At 31.9% G+C, this 18,987-nt stretch overlaps 1 protein-coding gene across 1 annotated transcript in view; it reads left to right on the plus strand.

Annotated features, from left to right (window-relative positions):
* Positions 1 to 18,987, plus strand: part of LOC122630452 (hemicentin-1-like) — a 60,744-nt gene that overhangs the window by 3,723 nt on the left and 38,034 nt on the right. The window contains exon 2 of the mRNA XM_043814945.1: positions 17,727 to 18,040. Coding sequence (XP_043670880.1) covers positions 17,727 to 18,040 — 314 coding nt within the window. The remainder of the gene's footprint in view (positions 1 to 17,726; positions 18,041 to 18,987) is intronic.

The raw sequence follows: 18,987 nt of genomic DNA on the forward strand, positions 1-18,987 counted from the left end.
AAAAAAAACGGAAAAAAAAACAGAAAATATACGGAGAATGATTTTGAAAATTTTGCGAATGACGTTAAAACATAGTTCGATCCTTTTGGCGATTTTTCGAGTTAACATATTTTTTATGTCCCTTTTCTCAAATCGTAAAATTACGAATTTGGAAATATATATGTATTTCGATTCAGTCAGAAATATTTGGTCCTCCCTACGTAATCTCTATAGATGTATAAAGCTACATTTCTAATAGAATGATTTAACTTCTAACTCGGTTTAACTTACACGTATACATTCGATCCTGAAAAAACGTAGGTACATCTACACGGTTGATTTATACATTCGACCTTTTCCGTTCTAAGGCTCTCGGTTAGCTCGTGTAGACTCTCATTTCCTGATTTTTATTCATCAAGTAGAATAAACCGAAGGGTTTTCGAAACTACTAAAAAGAGAGAAGCGGACTCGTGTTTTGATTCGTGTTGCAGTCGAAATAAAAAGAAATGAAAAGAAAAGAAAAAAAAAAAAAAAGGAAAAAGGAGAAGAAGAAGAAAAAGAAGAAGAAAAAGAAAAAGATAACAAATAGAAAAAGGAAGAATTGCATAGAGAACGAAAGAATGTAAGAGAACGATGTTCTTTGTTTCAAAAGTAAAAATATGTGTTTATTATGTAGATACGTGTATCGCTTTGTTAAAAGTATACACATGCATTTTGCAATACTCTAGTAACTTTCACAGATCATTTCTGCACATAAAGTAAAGCTTTTGTATTTTGGTACTCGAACCTTGGAATGTTTGTGACGTCTCCGATATATTATACATATATATATATATATGTATGTATGTGTGTGCATATCTACACATATACATTGCATATAGTTTCTATCTATATCTACAATTCCGAGAGTAGGAATTTCTTTTTATTTCGATATCTACGATCATCGAAACGTTACATCATTATTTCTCTCTATCGAATCTTGAGTAGATCGTCACTGAAGTAGCTCTGATCGAATGCTTACATTCTACTTGTAGGTATATCCAAGTTGATTTTGTTGCCGTCGAGAGTGCAGGATGGAACTAGAGTTATCTCTTTTCTTTTTCTTTTCTTTTTCTTCTTTTTTTTTTCTTTTTTTTTCTTTCTTCTTCTTCTTCTTCTTCTTCTTCTTCTAGTATGTAATACAAAAGAACGAAAAAGGGGGATAGTAGAACGCTTTTTCTTCGATTTATTTGACATCAACGACATACTATATCAAAAGTGGTTTGGCCACAAAGAAAGCGAGACAGTACGTGTGTACGTGTCTATCTATGTTGATATACGTGTAACATATACCTACATGCCTTGTGTACGTATTTATTTTTTGATACATACATACGTAAATAAGTAAGTATCTATCGTCGTCATCGCGTAGTGTACGAGATATTTTTATTTCCTCGTCATGCTTTTTTCTCTCTTCTTCTTCTTCTTCTTCTTCTTCTTCTTCTTCTTTTTTTTTTCTTTTAATTTGTGTTTTCATCTTTCTTTTTCACTCTTTTCCATCGAGACATTCCGAAATACTTGCAAAATTGTATCTTACCAATGTTATTTTATTATCTTTACCAGAGAACATATTGCAAAGCGATAGAGATATACACACAAGTGTAGTATATATATATATAATTTTATGATAAACTTTTGAGATTGGTAATTCCTTCTCTCAATGAAGGCTTCTCGCTTGTAGTCCCTACGTTAATATCATCGAAATGAATTCAAATTATATTCATTGCATTTTCCTTTTGCAAGTCTTGAAAGCTCTTGTAATTGCATTCTCTCTTACTCTCTCTCTCTCTCTCTTTCTCTTCCTTTCTCTCTCTCTCTCTCTCACTCTTTCTCTTCCTCTCTCTCTCTCTATATCTCTCTCTTTGTGTATATGTGTCTCTCTTTCTGTCTCTCTATCTTTATCTCTGTCTCTCTCTTTTATCTCGAATAAATTATATTCCGTACTTTGAGAAAATAACATTTCGACTAAAGAGAAATAATAATAATAATAATAATAACAATAATAATAATAATAATCATAATAATCATAATCACAATAATAATAATAATAATAATAATAATAATAATAATAATAATAATAATAATAATTATCGACTCGTGTTTATTATTGTAACAGAGAGCAACGAGAAAATATATAGAAGAAAGCCGTACACGTGAGCGTATAATCTTGGGTGGGATAACGTTTTACGGTAGGTGGACCGTAAAAAAAGAAGAGAAAAGAAAAAAAAAAAGAAATATATATATATATATATATATATATCACCACTCGATAAAAGTTGTTACACACTCTCTCTCGTTATCCAGGTCCCCGTAGAAAATAGTAGAGTATACAAACGTACACAGCCGTACATTTTATCGATCGTTTGAACGAGTGGACGTTGCTCAGTGAAAGAGAGAAAGAGAAAAAAAGAGAGAGAGAGAGAGAGAGAGAGAGAGAGAGAGAGAAAAGCGTGTTACCCTTCAAAGGATCAAATTTAGCAGAAACAATAAACCTCGTTGAATCGTCCGAATAGGATATAAGGTCCTTAAAGTATCTGCTTTCGAGAGGAATCGAGTCAATCTTGTTGGATTTTATCCGTTTAAGGATACATTTAGCAAAGGTATTAAGCCCTTTTTTCTTCTTCTTTCTTTTTTTATGTCTTCCTTTTATTTTTGTCCTATTTGAAACAGGAATCTCCATATTAAGATGTTCTTCGACACTGTTTGTTACAATTTAATAAAAGGAAGTAATCGTTTCGTCGCTGTAGTCAAATCTTCTTTTTTTTTTTTTTTTCTTGTTTTAATTTTTCTTTTTATTTTTTTATTTTCTTATTTTTTTTTTTTTTTTTTTTTTTCGTAAGAAGTATTTATATTTATTTTACGAAGGAATAACCCCGGCAAAGTGGTATTAATTTTGTACGAGCAAAAGGACCGTTTCACTCGTTCGTCGCGTTGTTGATAAATTTGCTGAAAAAAAATAAAAAAAATAAAAAAAAAAAAAAAGAAAAAAGTACAAAGAAAAAGGAAAAAAAAGAAGAGAGAGAGAGAGAGAGAGAGAGAGAGAGAGAGAGAGAGAGAGAGAGAGAGAAGAAAAAAAAAGAAAATGCATGATATATCAACAAACGAAGTAGTATCATAGTACATCACTCAATTAAAATTTTTCTCTCTCTTTCTCTCTCTTTTTCTCTCTCTCTCTCTCTCTCTCTCTCTCTCTCTCTCTCTCTGTCTCTCTCTTTCTCTCTCACGTTATTAATTAAACCTCCACTATAGAGAATTATCTCAATTGTGTATCTCGATTCGTGCACCAACGAAAGAGAGAATTTTTTTCCACTCATTTTATTCTCTAGTATGTACTTACATACTTTATAATAGTACTTTTAGTACACTCTTTTTCGACAACGGGGATAACGTGGATACAATCGTTGCCTTTCTTTCTCTATCTTCTTATTCTCTCTCTCTCTCTCTCTCTCTCTCTCTCTCTTCCTCCCTCTTTTTTTTCTCTCTCTCTCTCTTCCTCCCTCTTTTTTCTCTCTCTATCTTTCTCTTTCTATGTCTGTCTCTTTCATTCGTTATTTATCATTCTCTCGATCTTACTCTACTGCTTTCTACTATAGGGGAGATGAGCTCAGGACGGTAAGAAAACACTCGCGTAGGTACTTCTCGTTTGCATCGCAAAGCAGATACAAGAGGATAACGGGTTGGATAAGCTTTTCGTTAATATCCGTACATCGTTCATTCGACAAAGAGACTACGGGAGAATAGTTTTCTCTCGCTTTTTGATCTCTATCGATTACACGGATATTCTCTGTATACTATATATACGTATCTTCTATCTATAATCTACAAATATGTACACGTAACTAATATCCGCCATTTAATCTTCTATATATGTATGTATGTTTATATATGTGTATATATATGTTTATATATATATATATGTATGTATGTATATTTTCTTTTTTCTCTCTTTCTATTTTTTCCGTTTTCATTTTCTTTTTCTTTTTTCGTTTCTTCTGTTTTCTTTTTATTTCTTGTTTGTTTTCCATTGTTCTTTTTCTTTTATCCGTTGTTATAAATCCAGTGGTATCTCTATGCGTTTAAATTTAAGCGTGAAACAACTCGAGCTAAATATAGATAGATCTCTTAATTTACATTGCAAATGGCAATGCAAACGTTACCCGTTAGAGAGTATAAATTGAAATAGATTTTTCCTCTTTATCTATAAATTGTTTATAGTTGAAAGATAAATAGCCGAAAGACGTTTTGCGAAATTGCGTGTAACGTGTTTCTATGAAACGGATGCTCGTTAGAGCAGATACGTTTTAAACGTATGTGTCCATGATCCACGTATTAATATATATATATATATATATATATATATATATATATATATGCATACCTACGTATATATTTACATATGTGTGTGTGTATGTATATATATATATATATATATATATATATATATAAATGCACGTACATACGATGTAGCTGTCGCCTAGTTTGCGAAGTCAGACCAGTTACGATTCCTATTTCAATTGCCTACAAAGTTTCGACACGTCGTTCGTCACGTATGTTGCTTATATATCTACATACATAAATATATACATATATATATATATATATATAAATATGGAGATACACACACACACACACACATATACATATATAGTTATATATATTGACGTGAAATTGAAATTCGTGAAATTTGAAATTATTCGATCGCGAAAAGTAGATTTTGAAATTTGATAATGACGTTGCTGCGACGAACGAAACGCTTACGCTTCCGAAGATAAATAAAACTAACCAAACGGGATTAAATAAATGGAAAACGTATAAAGCAAATATAATGGTCTAAACAAAGAGAGAGAGAGAGAGAGAGAGAGAGAGAGAGAGAGAGAGAAAGTAGATGGGGAAAGAAAGAGATAGAGAAAAAAAAATAGAAAAAAATTATTATCGAAAACAATTTTGATGAAAATCATATACCAATCTATACCCTTTTTATTCGAGTCAATATCTTTTTCACGCAGCTTATAAGGAAATATAATATTTCCTCTTCGGTTCACGGAATACAGCTTAATTTCGCGTTATATCCGATATCGTCTGTAGTAGATATAATAGAACCCAGACACGAATATTATTGTCATTTGGATCGATTCAAATCTCTCTCTCTCTCTCTCTCTCTCTCTCTCTCTCTCTCTCTCTCTCTCTCTCTCTCTCTCTCTCTCTCTCTCTCTCTCTCTCATCCTCCTTCTCTTATCATTCGCATTCTATTATGACGATTTATATATATATATATATATATATATATATATGTATGTATGTATATTTGTATATATGTATATATGTATATATGTATATACATAAACCGTTCGCATTAGCATTGTCCTATACGCGTTTCTACAAATTCACATGGCTTTGATATCGACGGATCGTCGATTGCGATAACTTAAATATCTTCATTTAGGATTAGTCGATCGGTTTTATCGACGAAATGAAAATATATGCGTATAGATATATACGATGGATAAAAGGAGGACAAAACGAAATATAACGAAAAAAAAAAAAAAAAAAAAGAAAAAAGTAAATAAAAAGGGAACATAAAAAGAGAAAGAAAAAAGAAGAAAGGGAAAGAATAAAGTCGGAAAGAACGTTAGCTATGCATTTCACTTAGAATTTATTTCACGAAAGTGCATACGTAGGACAGGTAGAAAGTTTAATACCTTAGATCAGGTGTAAAGATATGTTGTGTATCTTTGGAACTTTATCAAACGAGTTATTCTATTAATACTAACATCGAGATATGTAACAAACTAAGTAACTATCGATTTCGATGAACCGCGAAATCTCATAGAATTATACATACATACATACATACATACATACATACATAAGTCTCGTTTATTTTTTCTCTGTTTCTCTCTTTCTGTCTCTCTCTCTATCTCTCTTTATCTTTACTTTCTAAGTCTCTCTGTATAACCTATGTTGGTAGAGTCTGCTCGAAGTGCTTTCTCAGAAGGTGCGCATTACTTCGGTTTATCTTACGCATTGATTTGTTTTTACTGAAGCTTAAACGTACTCTCTTCAATCTCGTCTTAGTCCTTTACCAGCTCGTTCGTGGGCGGTCGAAACGAGAACCATTGGCATACCAAAAGGGCCACGCCTGTGTGGAAGAAAATTCGCGAACCAAGTTTCATCTATTTGCTAAATATACTTAACTGAATGAAGTGTGTGCGAGAGAGAAAGAGAGAAATAGAAAGAGATAGACAGACACGCAGAGTGGGAGATAGAAAGAGAAAGAGAGAGAGAGAGAGACAAGAAGTTACATTGCCTTTTCGTCCTTTATATACGTGTCTCATGCATATATATATATATACATACATACATATATATATATATATATATATATATATATATATATTTTAGGTGAGTCCGTCGTCTCTCTCAGTCTACTTAAGTATACTCTCGCTTATTTGCGTACGAATTCTCGCATTGAGAGAAGAGTAGCAGTACAGTGAACGCAAAGAAAGAGAGAGAGAGAGAGAAAGAGAGAGACTGACTGACTGACTGACTGACTGTATTTCAAGCTTTAGAAGAGTACCATGTTGTGCGTTGAGTTACTCGAGTCAATTCTAAGATACAGTAGTAGAAAGGAATTTCCCGTTTCCTTTTCGAAGATGACGACCCGAATAATCAGGCTCCTATTGTTGAAATATATCTATATGTGTAACTCATCATTTTCCTCTCTCTCTCTCCCTCTCTCTCTCTCTCTCTCTCTCTCTCTCTTCTTCTCAGACTTATCATTTTCTCTTCTCTTTCTCTTTTCCAGCTAAGAAGCTAAATTTCGTGCTCTGTCTTTCATTTCGTTTCTTTTCTTATTTCGCTAATGGGATCCCTAGAATGGTTGAAAAAGTAGAGATACGAAAGATAGAGAGAAAGAGAGAGAGAGAGAGAGAGAGACAGAGAGAGAGACAGAGAGAGAGACAGAGAGAGAGAGAGAGAGAGAGAGAGAGAGAGAGAGAGAGAGAGATATATATAAGGCGAGAAAAGTTGAAGAAACTCAATCGCAATAGGGAAAAGATTTGAAAAGTGATATCACCTGTTTTCTCGACGACTTTACTTACCGGACTTTCGACGGTTCTTGTTTGTAGAAAAGAAATAATCGTTATAGGACATTGGAGTATAACGATTTCGTGTGGTTTTATCCCGTTCACTACCCTTACATACTCGAGGAAGAAAATATACTGTGAAAGAAAAATAGAGTTTATATAGAATACCCTTGTTACAAACTATCTATCTAAAAATCGATTGTCCTTAAGTTTTTCTTCGCGATTTAAAAACTTCGTGATTTATTATTTACCTTCCTGTGTGGGAATTCGATTCGTTTTAACAAAAATAAAAAAAAAAAAAATAAAAAAAATAAAAAAGAAACAAGAAGAAAAAAAGATTGCTCTGTTCTTTTTTCTCTCTTTTTACGTATACCTCTTGCAATTAACGAGAGATACTTTCGAAGATATCTAAAAATTTCTTCGATTTTAAATTGGTTTATCGATATAAACAAAAAAGAGATTCTAATTAATACTTTCAAGATAGATATATTTGTTCGACGATATCCCATTGGATTTTCTTTTCTCTTTCTTCATCATGTATACTCTCCCTTTTTTCGTTATCCTTTATGAACGAGTGAAAATGAAAAATATAAAAATATAAGGAGAGGAAAAAAGAAAAAAAATGTAACAATCACACTAGGAGATATTGTTACGTTTGAACGAAAGACGATGGATACATGCGAACATAGAACACATCACAACAATACTTCTTTTTACACGATAAAAGCAGAGAGAGAATAAAGATATATATATATATATATATATATATATATATATATATATATATTTATTGTACATTTTCTGTTATAGGTACGAAAAATATATGAAAAGAAAATCACAACAAATTGAAAGTAATATTTCCATTACGCCCCATTAATCAATCTCGTTATACAACGAAATAATATAAGTATACGTTTATTCGTATAAAAAAATATTTAATTATAGAATTTAATATTTGTTGGATCGATAATTAATGGGAATAATTAATGGAAACATATCTTCTTTCTTATTGGATAATAATGATTTATTTATTTATATTCTTGATATGTTCAACTTGATAATCGATTTATTAACTTAATAACACACATACACATTTTTACAAAGCGAAATACTCTTTTTTGTCTTTTTAATCCTATGGTTTTTCCCCTGATCCATTCATACATTCCCATGAAGTATTTCATGCATTCGGTCACTTACTACGTACACGTACGATTTTCGATGTAAAAAAATACTAGTGTCTTTCTTTTTTTTTTTTTAAATGTATCAATGGAATATCAAAATGTGTTAAAGTTAAAAAAATACTCTCTACGATGTTTATTTATTTAGATGTAAAGGATGCTAAAAGTTTTCGATATAAAAGAAAAAAGAAGAAAAATGAAATAAAATAAAAGAAAAATATACTATGCAATAGTGTTATTTATTTGGAAGTGAGACAACAAACATTTTGTTTTCCAATGAAAACAAGAAAAAAAAAAGATGAAAGATACTACACAGCGTTATTTATTTAAATACAAACAAGATATCAAGCATTTTTTCCAAAAAAAAAAAAAAAAAACAAAATGATAGAACACACGTCAATATTATTTATTTATCCGAGATATATACACATATATATATATATATGTATATATGTATATATGTATAATATTCAAACATTTTTAATTAAAAAAAACCAATTAAAAGGAAAAAAGAAAATAACAAAACAAAAAATAAAAAAGCAGAGAAAGGAAAAGAAAATCACTAGTTTTGATTTATTTCAACATAAACTATTCTACGAATTTCTATATTACCTCTCCGACGTCATTGAAAAAGGAGTAATCTTTAGAAAGATTTCGTTTGAAGAAAAATATAGATAAAAAATAGGGAGAAGGAGGAAAAAAGGGAAAAAGAAAAAGAGCTCGTTCAAACTGGTCCGTAGTATGCAGACGCAAAGAGAACGAGAAAAAGAAAAAGAAAAAGAAAAAGAAAGAAAAAACAGAGAGGAGAGAAAAACGGGAGAGAGGGAAAAGTGAAAAAAGAGCAAAAAGAAAGAAAGAAAGAAAGACGTTCGAGGCTCGCAATTATTAAGAGTAGCATCTTTTTCTCGTAAACCTTCTCGAGTCATCTTGACACACTGCTTGTAAGTGGTGTTAACGTTTCACGACCACGAAATAGCCTCCTTCAAGAGTACACGATTTTCTGACCCGAAAAGCGACCAATTTTCTTTCATTTTAGTCAACGAGAAATTACAAGACCATTGATCTCTCTCTCTCTCTCGCTCTCTCTTTTTCTCTCTTCTTCTTCCTTCTCTCTCTATCTTTTTTTTTTCTCTCTCATTTTTTTTTCTCTCTCTCTGTTTCTCTCTCTGTTTCTCTATTTTTTCTTCCTTCTCATTTTCTCTCTTTCATATTTTTTTTTTGCAATCGTGCTCGTGCGTATACATAACATTAAATAATTCATGAATATCAATGTCCGAACAGTACTCATCAAACCATTTTGGATTTGTTGGACACAACGCGACGTGACGTTATATTATTTGCGAACATCGAGAACATAATATGGGAGGTTTTAAAATGTGGGTCACCAGACCATAATTCGACTTCGAGGTGGAAAAGACGCTTCTCTGAAATATCTCTGAGATCCTATTTTCTCCTTCTCTCTCTCTCTCTCTCTCTCTCTCTCTCTCTCTCTCTCTCTCTCTCTATCGCTTTAATTTATTAATTAAATTGAATCTTACTCTCTCGTTTAATGATTTACGAAAATATAATACCGTGGGAATATTGTATAGTATTAATAAAGCGTTGAAAATAAACGACGAGAAATTCGAGCGTGAATAAAACATTTTATTACGTGGATATTTAAATAAAAAGTATAAAAATCGACGCTTACAGAATTTTATTTATACATGTTTGAAGAAAAAATTGTTAGCTAATTCTTCTCTCTTTCTCTCTCTCTCTCTTTTTCTCTCTCACTCTTTCACTCCCTCACTCATTCACTCAGCTACTTCAAACGAGACGATAATGAATCATCGAGTTCGAGCTATTTGTTCTCTTTTTCTCTACGTTTCCCTTTATTTCTTATTTTTTCTTCCCCTTTTTTTCCTTTTCTTTTATTTTCTCCTCCTTCTCTTCGTTTCCACTCTCTTTTACCTACGCCAGGAAAGATTTATACGGGTACGTAGCTTAACTTATGCGAGGAGCGAAATAAATCACGTTTGCACGTTTCTTCTTTTATTTTATTTTTTTATTTTATTCTTTTTATCCTTTTTCCCTTTTCCATTTTTCCTTTTGCCCCCATTTTTCTCCTTGTTCGTTTTCATCCCTATGAAAATAATCGGATCGATAAAGAATCGAAATTATTTTCTTTATTTTTCTTTGATGGATATTAAAAAAGGGCGTAGAGATCGAAGGACGAGAAATAAAAGGTCCGCAAGCTGAACGGATTCCTTCCGTTTGTTTGCTTTTATTTTTTCGTTGCTTGGATCGATCGATCGATCGATCGACGAACCAACGAAAGAACGAACGAACGAAAGAAATAAAGTATGATCGATCGATCGATCTAACGCACGTAAAACGATGGTCTTTTAACTCTTTACGATCATGACGAGTTCGAGTCGTATTCGACATCTCATTTCCAGTTTGTATCTCCCTTCCTCTCTCTCTCTCTCTCTCTCTCTCTCTCTCTCTCTCTCTCTTTCTCTTAAAAAAAAAATTATGATGGATGCGATGTGCGGTTATATTCGTTTAACGCTAGTATTATGATTTTCGAGTATAGATCAATTTTATTTGAAATATGTCGAGAAATAATGATAACTACTTTCAAAGTGATCGACGAATAATTACATAAAACGTATAAAACACAAAAATAATGTGTGTGTATGTGTGTATTTCGCTCGGATAGATAAATTAAAATTCTTCATAAAAAAAAAAGAAAAAAAAATTCATTACTTTTCAATATCGAGAATATCTGATCGAGAGAGAGAGAGAGAGAGAGAGAGAGAGAGAGAGAGAGGGAGAGAGAGGCATCGAGAAAATAATAAAACAAAAAAAAATATAATCGAAAAAAAAGAAAAAAGATATATCGAAAATCGTCGTAGATGGAATTGATTCACGCGTGCTTGTTACCGAAACGAAATTGAAAATAATTTTAGAAGCGATCGTGCCCAAGGGTCCGATTATTCGCTTTTTACTGTTCAACAACAACAACAACAACAACGACAACAACAACAAGAACGAAAGAAATTATAAACGAATTAACAAAAAAATATCGTCCAAAAATTTCTCTCTTTAAGGACAAAGATATTAATCCAGTATTGTTCGAGTAGAAAGTGAGAAAAGAAAAAAAGAAAAAGAAAAAGAAACTGAAAAGAAATATTGAAAATCATCGTAAATCGAATTGATCAAATTGTTATGTTAGTTATCGAACGAAATTGAAATTACTCGAAATAGATAGCACCCAAGGGTACGATTCTTCGTGCGCCTTTATATATAACAGTTCGATAACAGAATAACAGAAAAGGAAGGGATGGTTTCCGGTTAAACGTTTTGTTAGAAAAAGAGAGATAGATAGACGGATATATAGATAGATTATCTATAAGGGATAGAAGAGGGAGAATTGATTGATTCGAATTCTTAGCATAAATTGTTATTCCATCATTCAGTGAAAGAGGGATTTTGCGATCAAGAGAAATCGTGGTGTTCGTTAATGACGACAAGAAGCTTTAGGATTATGTTCTATCGTGGTATGTACATATATATACATACATATATATATATAATACCTGTATATATATATATATATATATATATATATATATAGATAAATACAATATGTATATATGTATTCTCTGAAATACGAAACGACAGAAGAGATGATGCTGATGCGATCATCGAATTAATCGCGCTCACTTTAATGTCTCTGTTTCCGCATTACATTGCATTTTAATATATACATAGATATACATATATGTATATATACGAACGTAGTTACATAGGTATTCACGTACGTTCGTATGTATGTATGTATGCGTATATATGCATATGTATGTACGTATGTACGTATCTACTATCTCGGAAGCAAGGTTGCTAGCTTGGCTAGGTAGCTAGTAACCTACCTACTTACCTAGCCACGCGAGATACCTACTCCTGAGGAGCCATTTCATTCCGCGTGGTTGCTCCTGGGATTACGAAAAAAGAGAACGGTGCTGTCTCTCTCTCTCTCTCTCTCTCTCTCTCTCTCTCTCTCTCTTTCTCTCTCTCTCTTACTCTTTCTCATAAACGCCAGGCATTTTTTACATCCTGGCAAACCAGAATCGCAAGAAGTATACTCTCATTTTCCAGCGAATTGGCTCGATTAACGTTAGACGAGTTCCCTTTTTCCCTTTTTCTCTTTTTTTTTTCTTTCTTTATCTTTTTTCTTTTTTTCTCTCCCTTCTCTTTTTCTTTTCTGTTTTTTAATCTTTTACAGTACCGCTCTTTCTCTCTCTTTCTCTCTCTCTCTCTCTCTCTCTCTCTCTCTCTCTCTCTCTCTCTCTCTCTCTCTCTCTTTCTATCTATCTATTTCAATTTTCATTTTTTCTTTTTCCTTTAATTCCTTATTTCTCATCGTATCATTCAATCCAATATCCGATCATCAATATCGCAATAAGTCGATTATACTTTGCCGATAATTTCCTTTAACTAATTGCTTTTTAACTTCTCGCGCCAACAGCTCGTTAATATATCTTTTTGCTTTGCTCTTGGCAAAAGTAGAAGAAGCCGAAGAAAAAGAATAAGAAAAGAAAAGAAAAGAAAAGAATGGAAAAAAGAAAAAACATTTATATATCTATTTCCCACCCTAGTTTAATATCCCCTTATTTTTCACGTAATTGCGAGATTGAATCTCTTGTTCTCTCTACGTCATTATTATTTATTACTATACTTTATTTCGGTATATCCTCGTTTCCATACCAAGCTTGGAAATAAATTTTTTATTCTCTCTCTCTCTCTCTCTCTCTCTCTCTCTCTCTCTCTCTCTATCTATCTATCTCTCGTACATTCACCAGCTAACACAATATCTAAAAATATTATTTCAAAATAGTAAAAGTATTACTTATAGAATAAAATAAATAAGAAATTAATATATACAGAAATAAAACTGTACCGATTTGACTTTATAATCGATCTTTATTCGTCATAAAGTTAATCCATCCGATTAAACGTCCGATATTTTGTTAGCTAATAAATATAAAAATATAAGTTTTCTTAAGAGAAGAAAAAACTTTTCAAATGATCGAGATAGAACGTTATTTCTCTCTCTTTTTTCTCTCTCTTTTCCTACGTTAGTATATATATATATATATATATACATGTACATTGAAGTTAGATCAATGACTCACGATCAGAGTTAGGAGCTTTTATAAGTCAATAGGGTAGATATGACCTCTTGAACATGAAATTCCGAAGAAACTTCGTGCACCGGATGAATGGGTAGCTAGGTATATACATGCATATATACATATATATGTATATATATATACACACACACATATATATATATATGTATACACATATACGATCGAGTGTTCTCAACGATACATATGTATATCCTTTGCAGCTCATTAAATTTTCCCTCGATTCGATAAATATATATAAGATACCTATTTACATAACCTTCTACATATTGTAAATTATATACTATCGATCGTAATTAACGAACGGAAAAACTCTATTTTTTTGCATCTAATTAAAGATATTAAAAAATAATATATTTCAATGATTAGACGGATATAATATAAGTACATACATATTTTTTATTTTTAGATAGGATAGATATTGATTCGATACTTTCGATACTTTTTAACGAGTACAAATCGTTATTCGGTATTTGATTGAATTTCTTTCTTTTTTTTTTTTTCTTCTCTTTCATTCAACGATCGCGCTTTGTTTAATTAAATCGTATCGATTTCTATATTTTCAATGTTAATAGTTATTGCATTTCTTTTTTTTTCTTTTTTTTTTTGCTCTTCTTTTTCTTTTTTTTTTTTTTTTTCATGTAACAGCGATTGCTGTTACGTGTCCTCCGCGTACGCTCATTAAATATCTGGAACATTTAATATTACTTTCGTACTCGTAGCGATCGATGTGCACATTGTAAATTTACATATATAGATATAGATATCTACATGCACAAATACAATGTGCATGTATGGTATAATGTGCGAAATGAAAATCAGTCGGGTTATGAAATATTTATGAAACGATATTTCATTTCCACCGTGACGTTAACAAATAAGAAATTTTTCGTTTATAATTTTTCTAATTTTAAAAATGAATAAATATATACATATATATATATATAAATATATAAATATATAATTTCGTATGTTTATCCGATCGTCACGATATCATTATCATCCTTTTCGCCTTTCGATCAATTCGATCGAGTTTGATCATATCTCGTAGTTAATGTTCTGCGAATGAAACACGTCGTTATAACGTTACGCTGTAATCATATACATTACGAAAAATATATGAGATTTTCGTGTACGCATTGAAAATTGGTTGAAACGAATTAAAGATGAAAATTATTATCAAGTTGAAAAAAAGAATAGGTGTTTAAAAGGGCGATAATTTTTTCATAGGAAAAATATTTCTTTATTTTTCTTTCTTTCATCTTTTTTTGTAATTAAATCAATCACAGGAACTTTTTCACTTTTATAAACGCGTTAAAAAACGCTTGATATATCATGGAAGTTTTAACATAATCTCAATTATATATATATGTATATATATGTATATATGTAATAATGTGATAGCTTTTCATATTTAATATTTATTAAAAAATCTATAACTGATAGATATCACGTGAACATTATATATAATTAATATTAATATCGCATAAAAACTTCTCTGAGAAATATTAATATCACTCATCCAAATAAAATGAGAGAGAGAGAGAGAGAGAGAGAGAGAGGGAGAGAGAGAGAGAATGAGAGAAAAGAAAGATAGAGTTTAACGTTATTAAATAAAATACTATTTAATGAATCACTATTTAATAAACCACTGTTTAATAGAACACTATTTAATAAAACGAATCAAAGAGATTTTGAAATTTTAATACGTATCAACAAGATATGTACATACATACATACTGATAAACGTATATATCAGTTTATACATTATCGATTTTAATATTTATTAAACCAAAAACAAGCAACAAAAATCAATAGTTCATACAGATATTGGCCGAATATTATACGTGATTAATATTGATGTGAGAAAAAAAGAAAAAGAAACTCTTACCCTCCCACCTCGAGCAATATTAATATCTCATATCTCATAATTTCAATAAAGTACCTAATAAAGGTTGAATATCATATTTGAAAATTTCACCGACATATTGCATATTCGTGAATCGTGTTAAAAGCGTTAGTCTATATGCAATACAACCTTTTTTTTTCGTTTTTTTTTTTTCTTGCTATCCCTCGACGATAGTTGTACATTCCCATAGGGAAGAAAATATTCCCTGCGTTGAGAATACGAGTGAACAACATAGGAATAGGAAATGGGAAATGAAGATGTGAGAGAAAGAGAAAGAGACAGTGAAAGAAAGAGAGAGAGAGAGAGAGAGAGAGAGAGAGAGAGAGAGAGAGAGAGAGAGAGAGAGAGAGACAGTGTGAGAAAGAGAGAAAGAGAAAGAGAGAACGAGAAAAAAGAAAGCGAGAGAGAGAGAGAGAGGGAAAGAGAGAAAGAAAGAAAGAGATGGAGAGATCGACTGTTAGAGGGGAGGGACAAAAAAGGAGGATAGTCGAAATGAGAAAAAGAGAAGGGGAAACGTATTTAGCGAAATGTCGGGTGCTAATGCAGATACACAAGGTAGAAAATATTGAAACGCGCGTCCGCGAGAAATCCCATTTAAAGGCCGTACTGCGGCTGGCGTAAAGCACGTAAATCCAGCATAACATTACATATATATATACATATATATATATATATATGTGTGTGTGTTTAGAGAGAAATATTTAGGTATCATATATATATATATGTATGTATGTATGTATATATACACATAATCACGTATCACGTATCACATATAGAGACAGTAGGACGTATTCCATATTATGAGAATACAGAGAAAGAGATGGAACAATAGCATGGAAATGTAGCGTATTATTATTGGTGAAGGATTAAATACGAAGGGAGCAGAGAGAACGATCTTGTAGAAATGCAAAGAAATATTTTAAGAATTGGATAGGATATATTTAAGAGATTCGTAATATATATATATATATATATATATATATATATATATATATATTATATTTAATATTGTCAATGTAGAACGAAAGAATTTGTAATTTTCATATTTTTCGTTTCCCATGATATTATATCTTTTTGATCTTACTTTGATTCATCGTTTTATTATTGAGAGAAAAAGAAAAAGATACATGAAGATAGATAAATAAAGAGAGAGAGAGAGAGAGAGAGAGAGAGAGAGAGAGAGAAAGAGAGAGAGAGAGAGAAAATAATCAAGAACAGTTTTATTTACGTACATATTCTATCGTACAAATTGTTTTTGTTATTTTATCGATCGATTTTAAGAACATTAAGATTCTTCTTTGTGTTAAGAAGGACGAATGTCGAAAGGACAATAAATACGAAACCGATCGAGACAATGCTTCGTAGGTACGATGGTTGTGTCGGGCAGGGTGGGGGTATATTGTTAATCACGAGACTCGCGATAAGACGAAATAGTTTAAGAAAGAGAGCGACGGTGTAAAGTACAACGGCGATCAGTGTAAGACGTAACAGCGACGATCTAGATAGAATATATTGACGACAATTTGAAAAGTAATAAGTAGTTTTAATTTTACATCGTTCTATATATATATATATGTATATATACATGTGTGTATGAGTGTGTGTATGTGTGTGTGTGTGAGGTATATGTAGATATCTATATACAGAGTTGAGAGTTATTTAAATAGAAATATCTATAAATCTCTTCTAACGCAGTGCTATTCTTACAATAGCAATGTTATTCAAAACAGTAATATACAAACGTTCTCATGCATTATAAGAATCGCCGGTGAGAAAGAATTATTTGAAAAGGAAAGAAATGGAAAAAAGAAAAAGTAAATTCCTTGCGCGTAGCACATATCTGTATCGAAAGTGTCGCGAAATTCGTTGCTAGTGGTAGTTAAAGAATTCGTAAAGAAAAGGGACACAAACAAAAAAGAAAAATAAAACAAAACAAAACAAAAAGAAGTAAAAAGAAGATAAATAGAAATAGTAGGCGGATTGATCGTAGAAGAAACTTGAGGGGTGGGTGGGGGAGGAGGGGGGGGGGAGGTGAGGAGAAATGATAAGGAAAACTCTTTAACGAGAAAGGTTGAAAGAAAGAGGGAAAGAAAGAAAAGAGAAAAAAATAGGGAGAATGAAAGAAAGAATAAAAGAAAGAAAGAAAGAAAAAAAAAAGAATGAGTGAATGAACGAAAGAAAGAAAGAAAGAGAGAAAGAATGAAAGAAAGAAAGAATGAAAGAAAGAATCCGTCGACATAGTATAGAAGCTTTAGCAAGCTCTAACGGACAAACCGTTAAAAAGCTGACTTTCCTTAGAGGTGACCGCACTAACGATCGCTTTGATTTAACGGCCATTTTTCAGAATACCATACGAGCACGGTTATTGCCGAGGTAGTAGTCGCTGGCAATGGAAACGTTTTGGGCACGACGATGACAAACGCTACGGCAATTGCGACGAGAACATCTACTACGCCGACTCCAATGACTACGACAACGGCAATGACGACCACGACGACAGCGATGATGACAACGATGGCGACGATGAGACCATTGGACGTCCAGCTTCCACCCACTTTACCAATGACCTTTGCTACCATGAACTCAACTACAATCTCTGCGCAATCTGGTTCCACGGCTTTGCTACCCTGCATTGTTCACAATCTTGGCGACGGAGTGGTAAGATTACGACAAATACTACTACCTACATACACAAATAGATATATATGTGGATACATGTACATATAGATACATATATGTATATGTGTGTGTGCGTTTCACTACAATCACAATTATCGACCAACGTGATCCTACCCCTTACATAACCCCCTTTTTCTTACTACCTTTCTGTCTCCCCTTTTTTACTTTCTTTTTTCCTTCTCTTTCTCTCTCTCTCTCTCTCTCTCTCTCTCTCTCTCTCGTTCTTTTTCTTTTTCTCTTTCTTTTTCTCTTTCTTTTACTCTGTCTCTTTTTGACTTTTCCTCTTTCCTTCTTCTTCTTCTTTTTGTTTTCTATACTATCACGTACACACCGGGAGCGATTTAGTGGAATTACGAAGCTTCCCTTTTCTTCCCTATCTATATCTATCAATTTCAAGGATAACGATAAAATATTTTCTATGTAATAGATGGACATATATACACACACGCACATATATATATATATATATTTTTATTGAAGTAAAGTTCGATCGTATTTTAAATGGAAACGTTACCAAATACGTCTTCTTCCTTGTGTTTATGTTCTCTCTTTTTTTTTTTTTTTTCCTTATAGCAGTAACGCGATAGAAAGCACGCGTGCAAAAGTTCCTTTAAAAAAAAATGATCCACGTACTATCTTCTGTCTCACGTATTAGATATATATTCTTCATATTTTTCATCTACAACATGTTCTTAACTTTTACCCTTCGAAACGTTTACCTACGTATATATATATGTACTTACTCCACCTACTTACTTACTTACTTACTTACTTACTTACGTACGTACTTACATATACATACATACGTACAGTCGTTGTACATTTCGTATCTTGTGCTTCGTCTTTGTCGTCCATTTTTTTTCTCGGTCAAACATTGTATTACGTACGTATAAACATACATACATACATACATACATACATACATA

The sequence above is a fragment of the Vespula pensylvanica genome, chromosome 7, assembly GCF_014466175.1.
Source record: "Vespula pensylvanica isolate Volc-1 chromosome 7, ASM1446617v1, whole genome shotgun sequence".
In the NCBI taxonomy this organism is placed as follows: Eukaryota; Metazoa; Arthropoda; class Insecta; order Hymenoptera; family Vespidae; genus Vespula; species Vespula pensylvanica.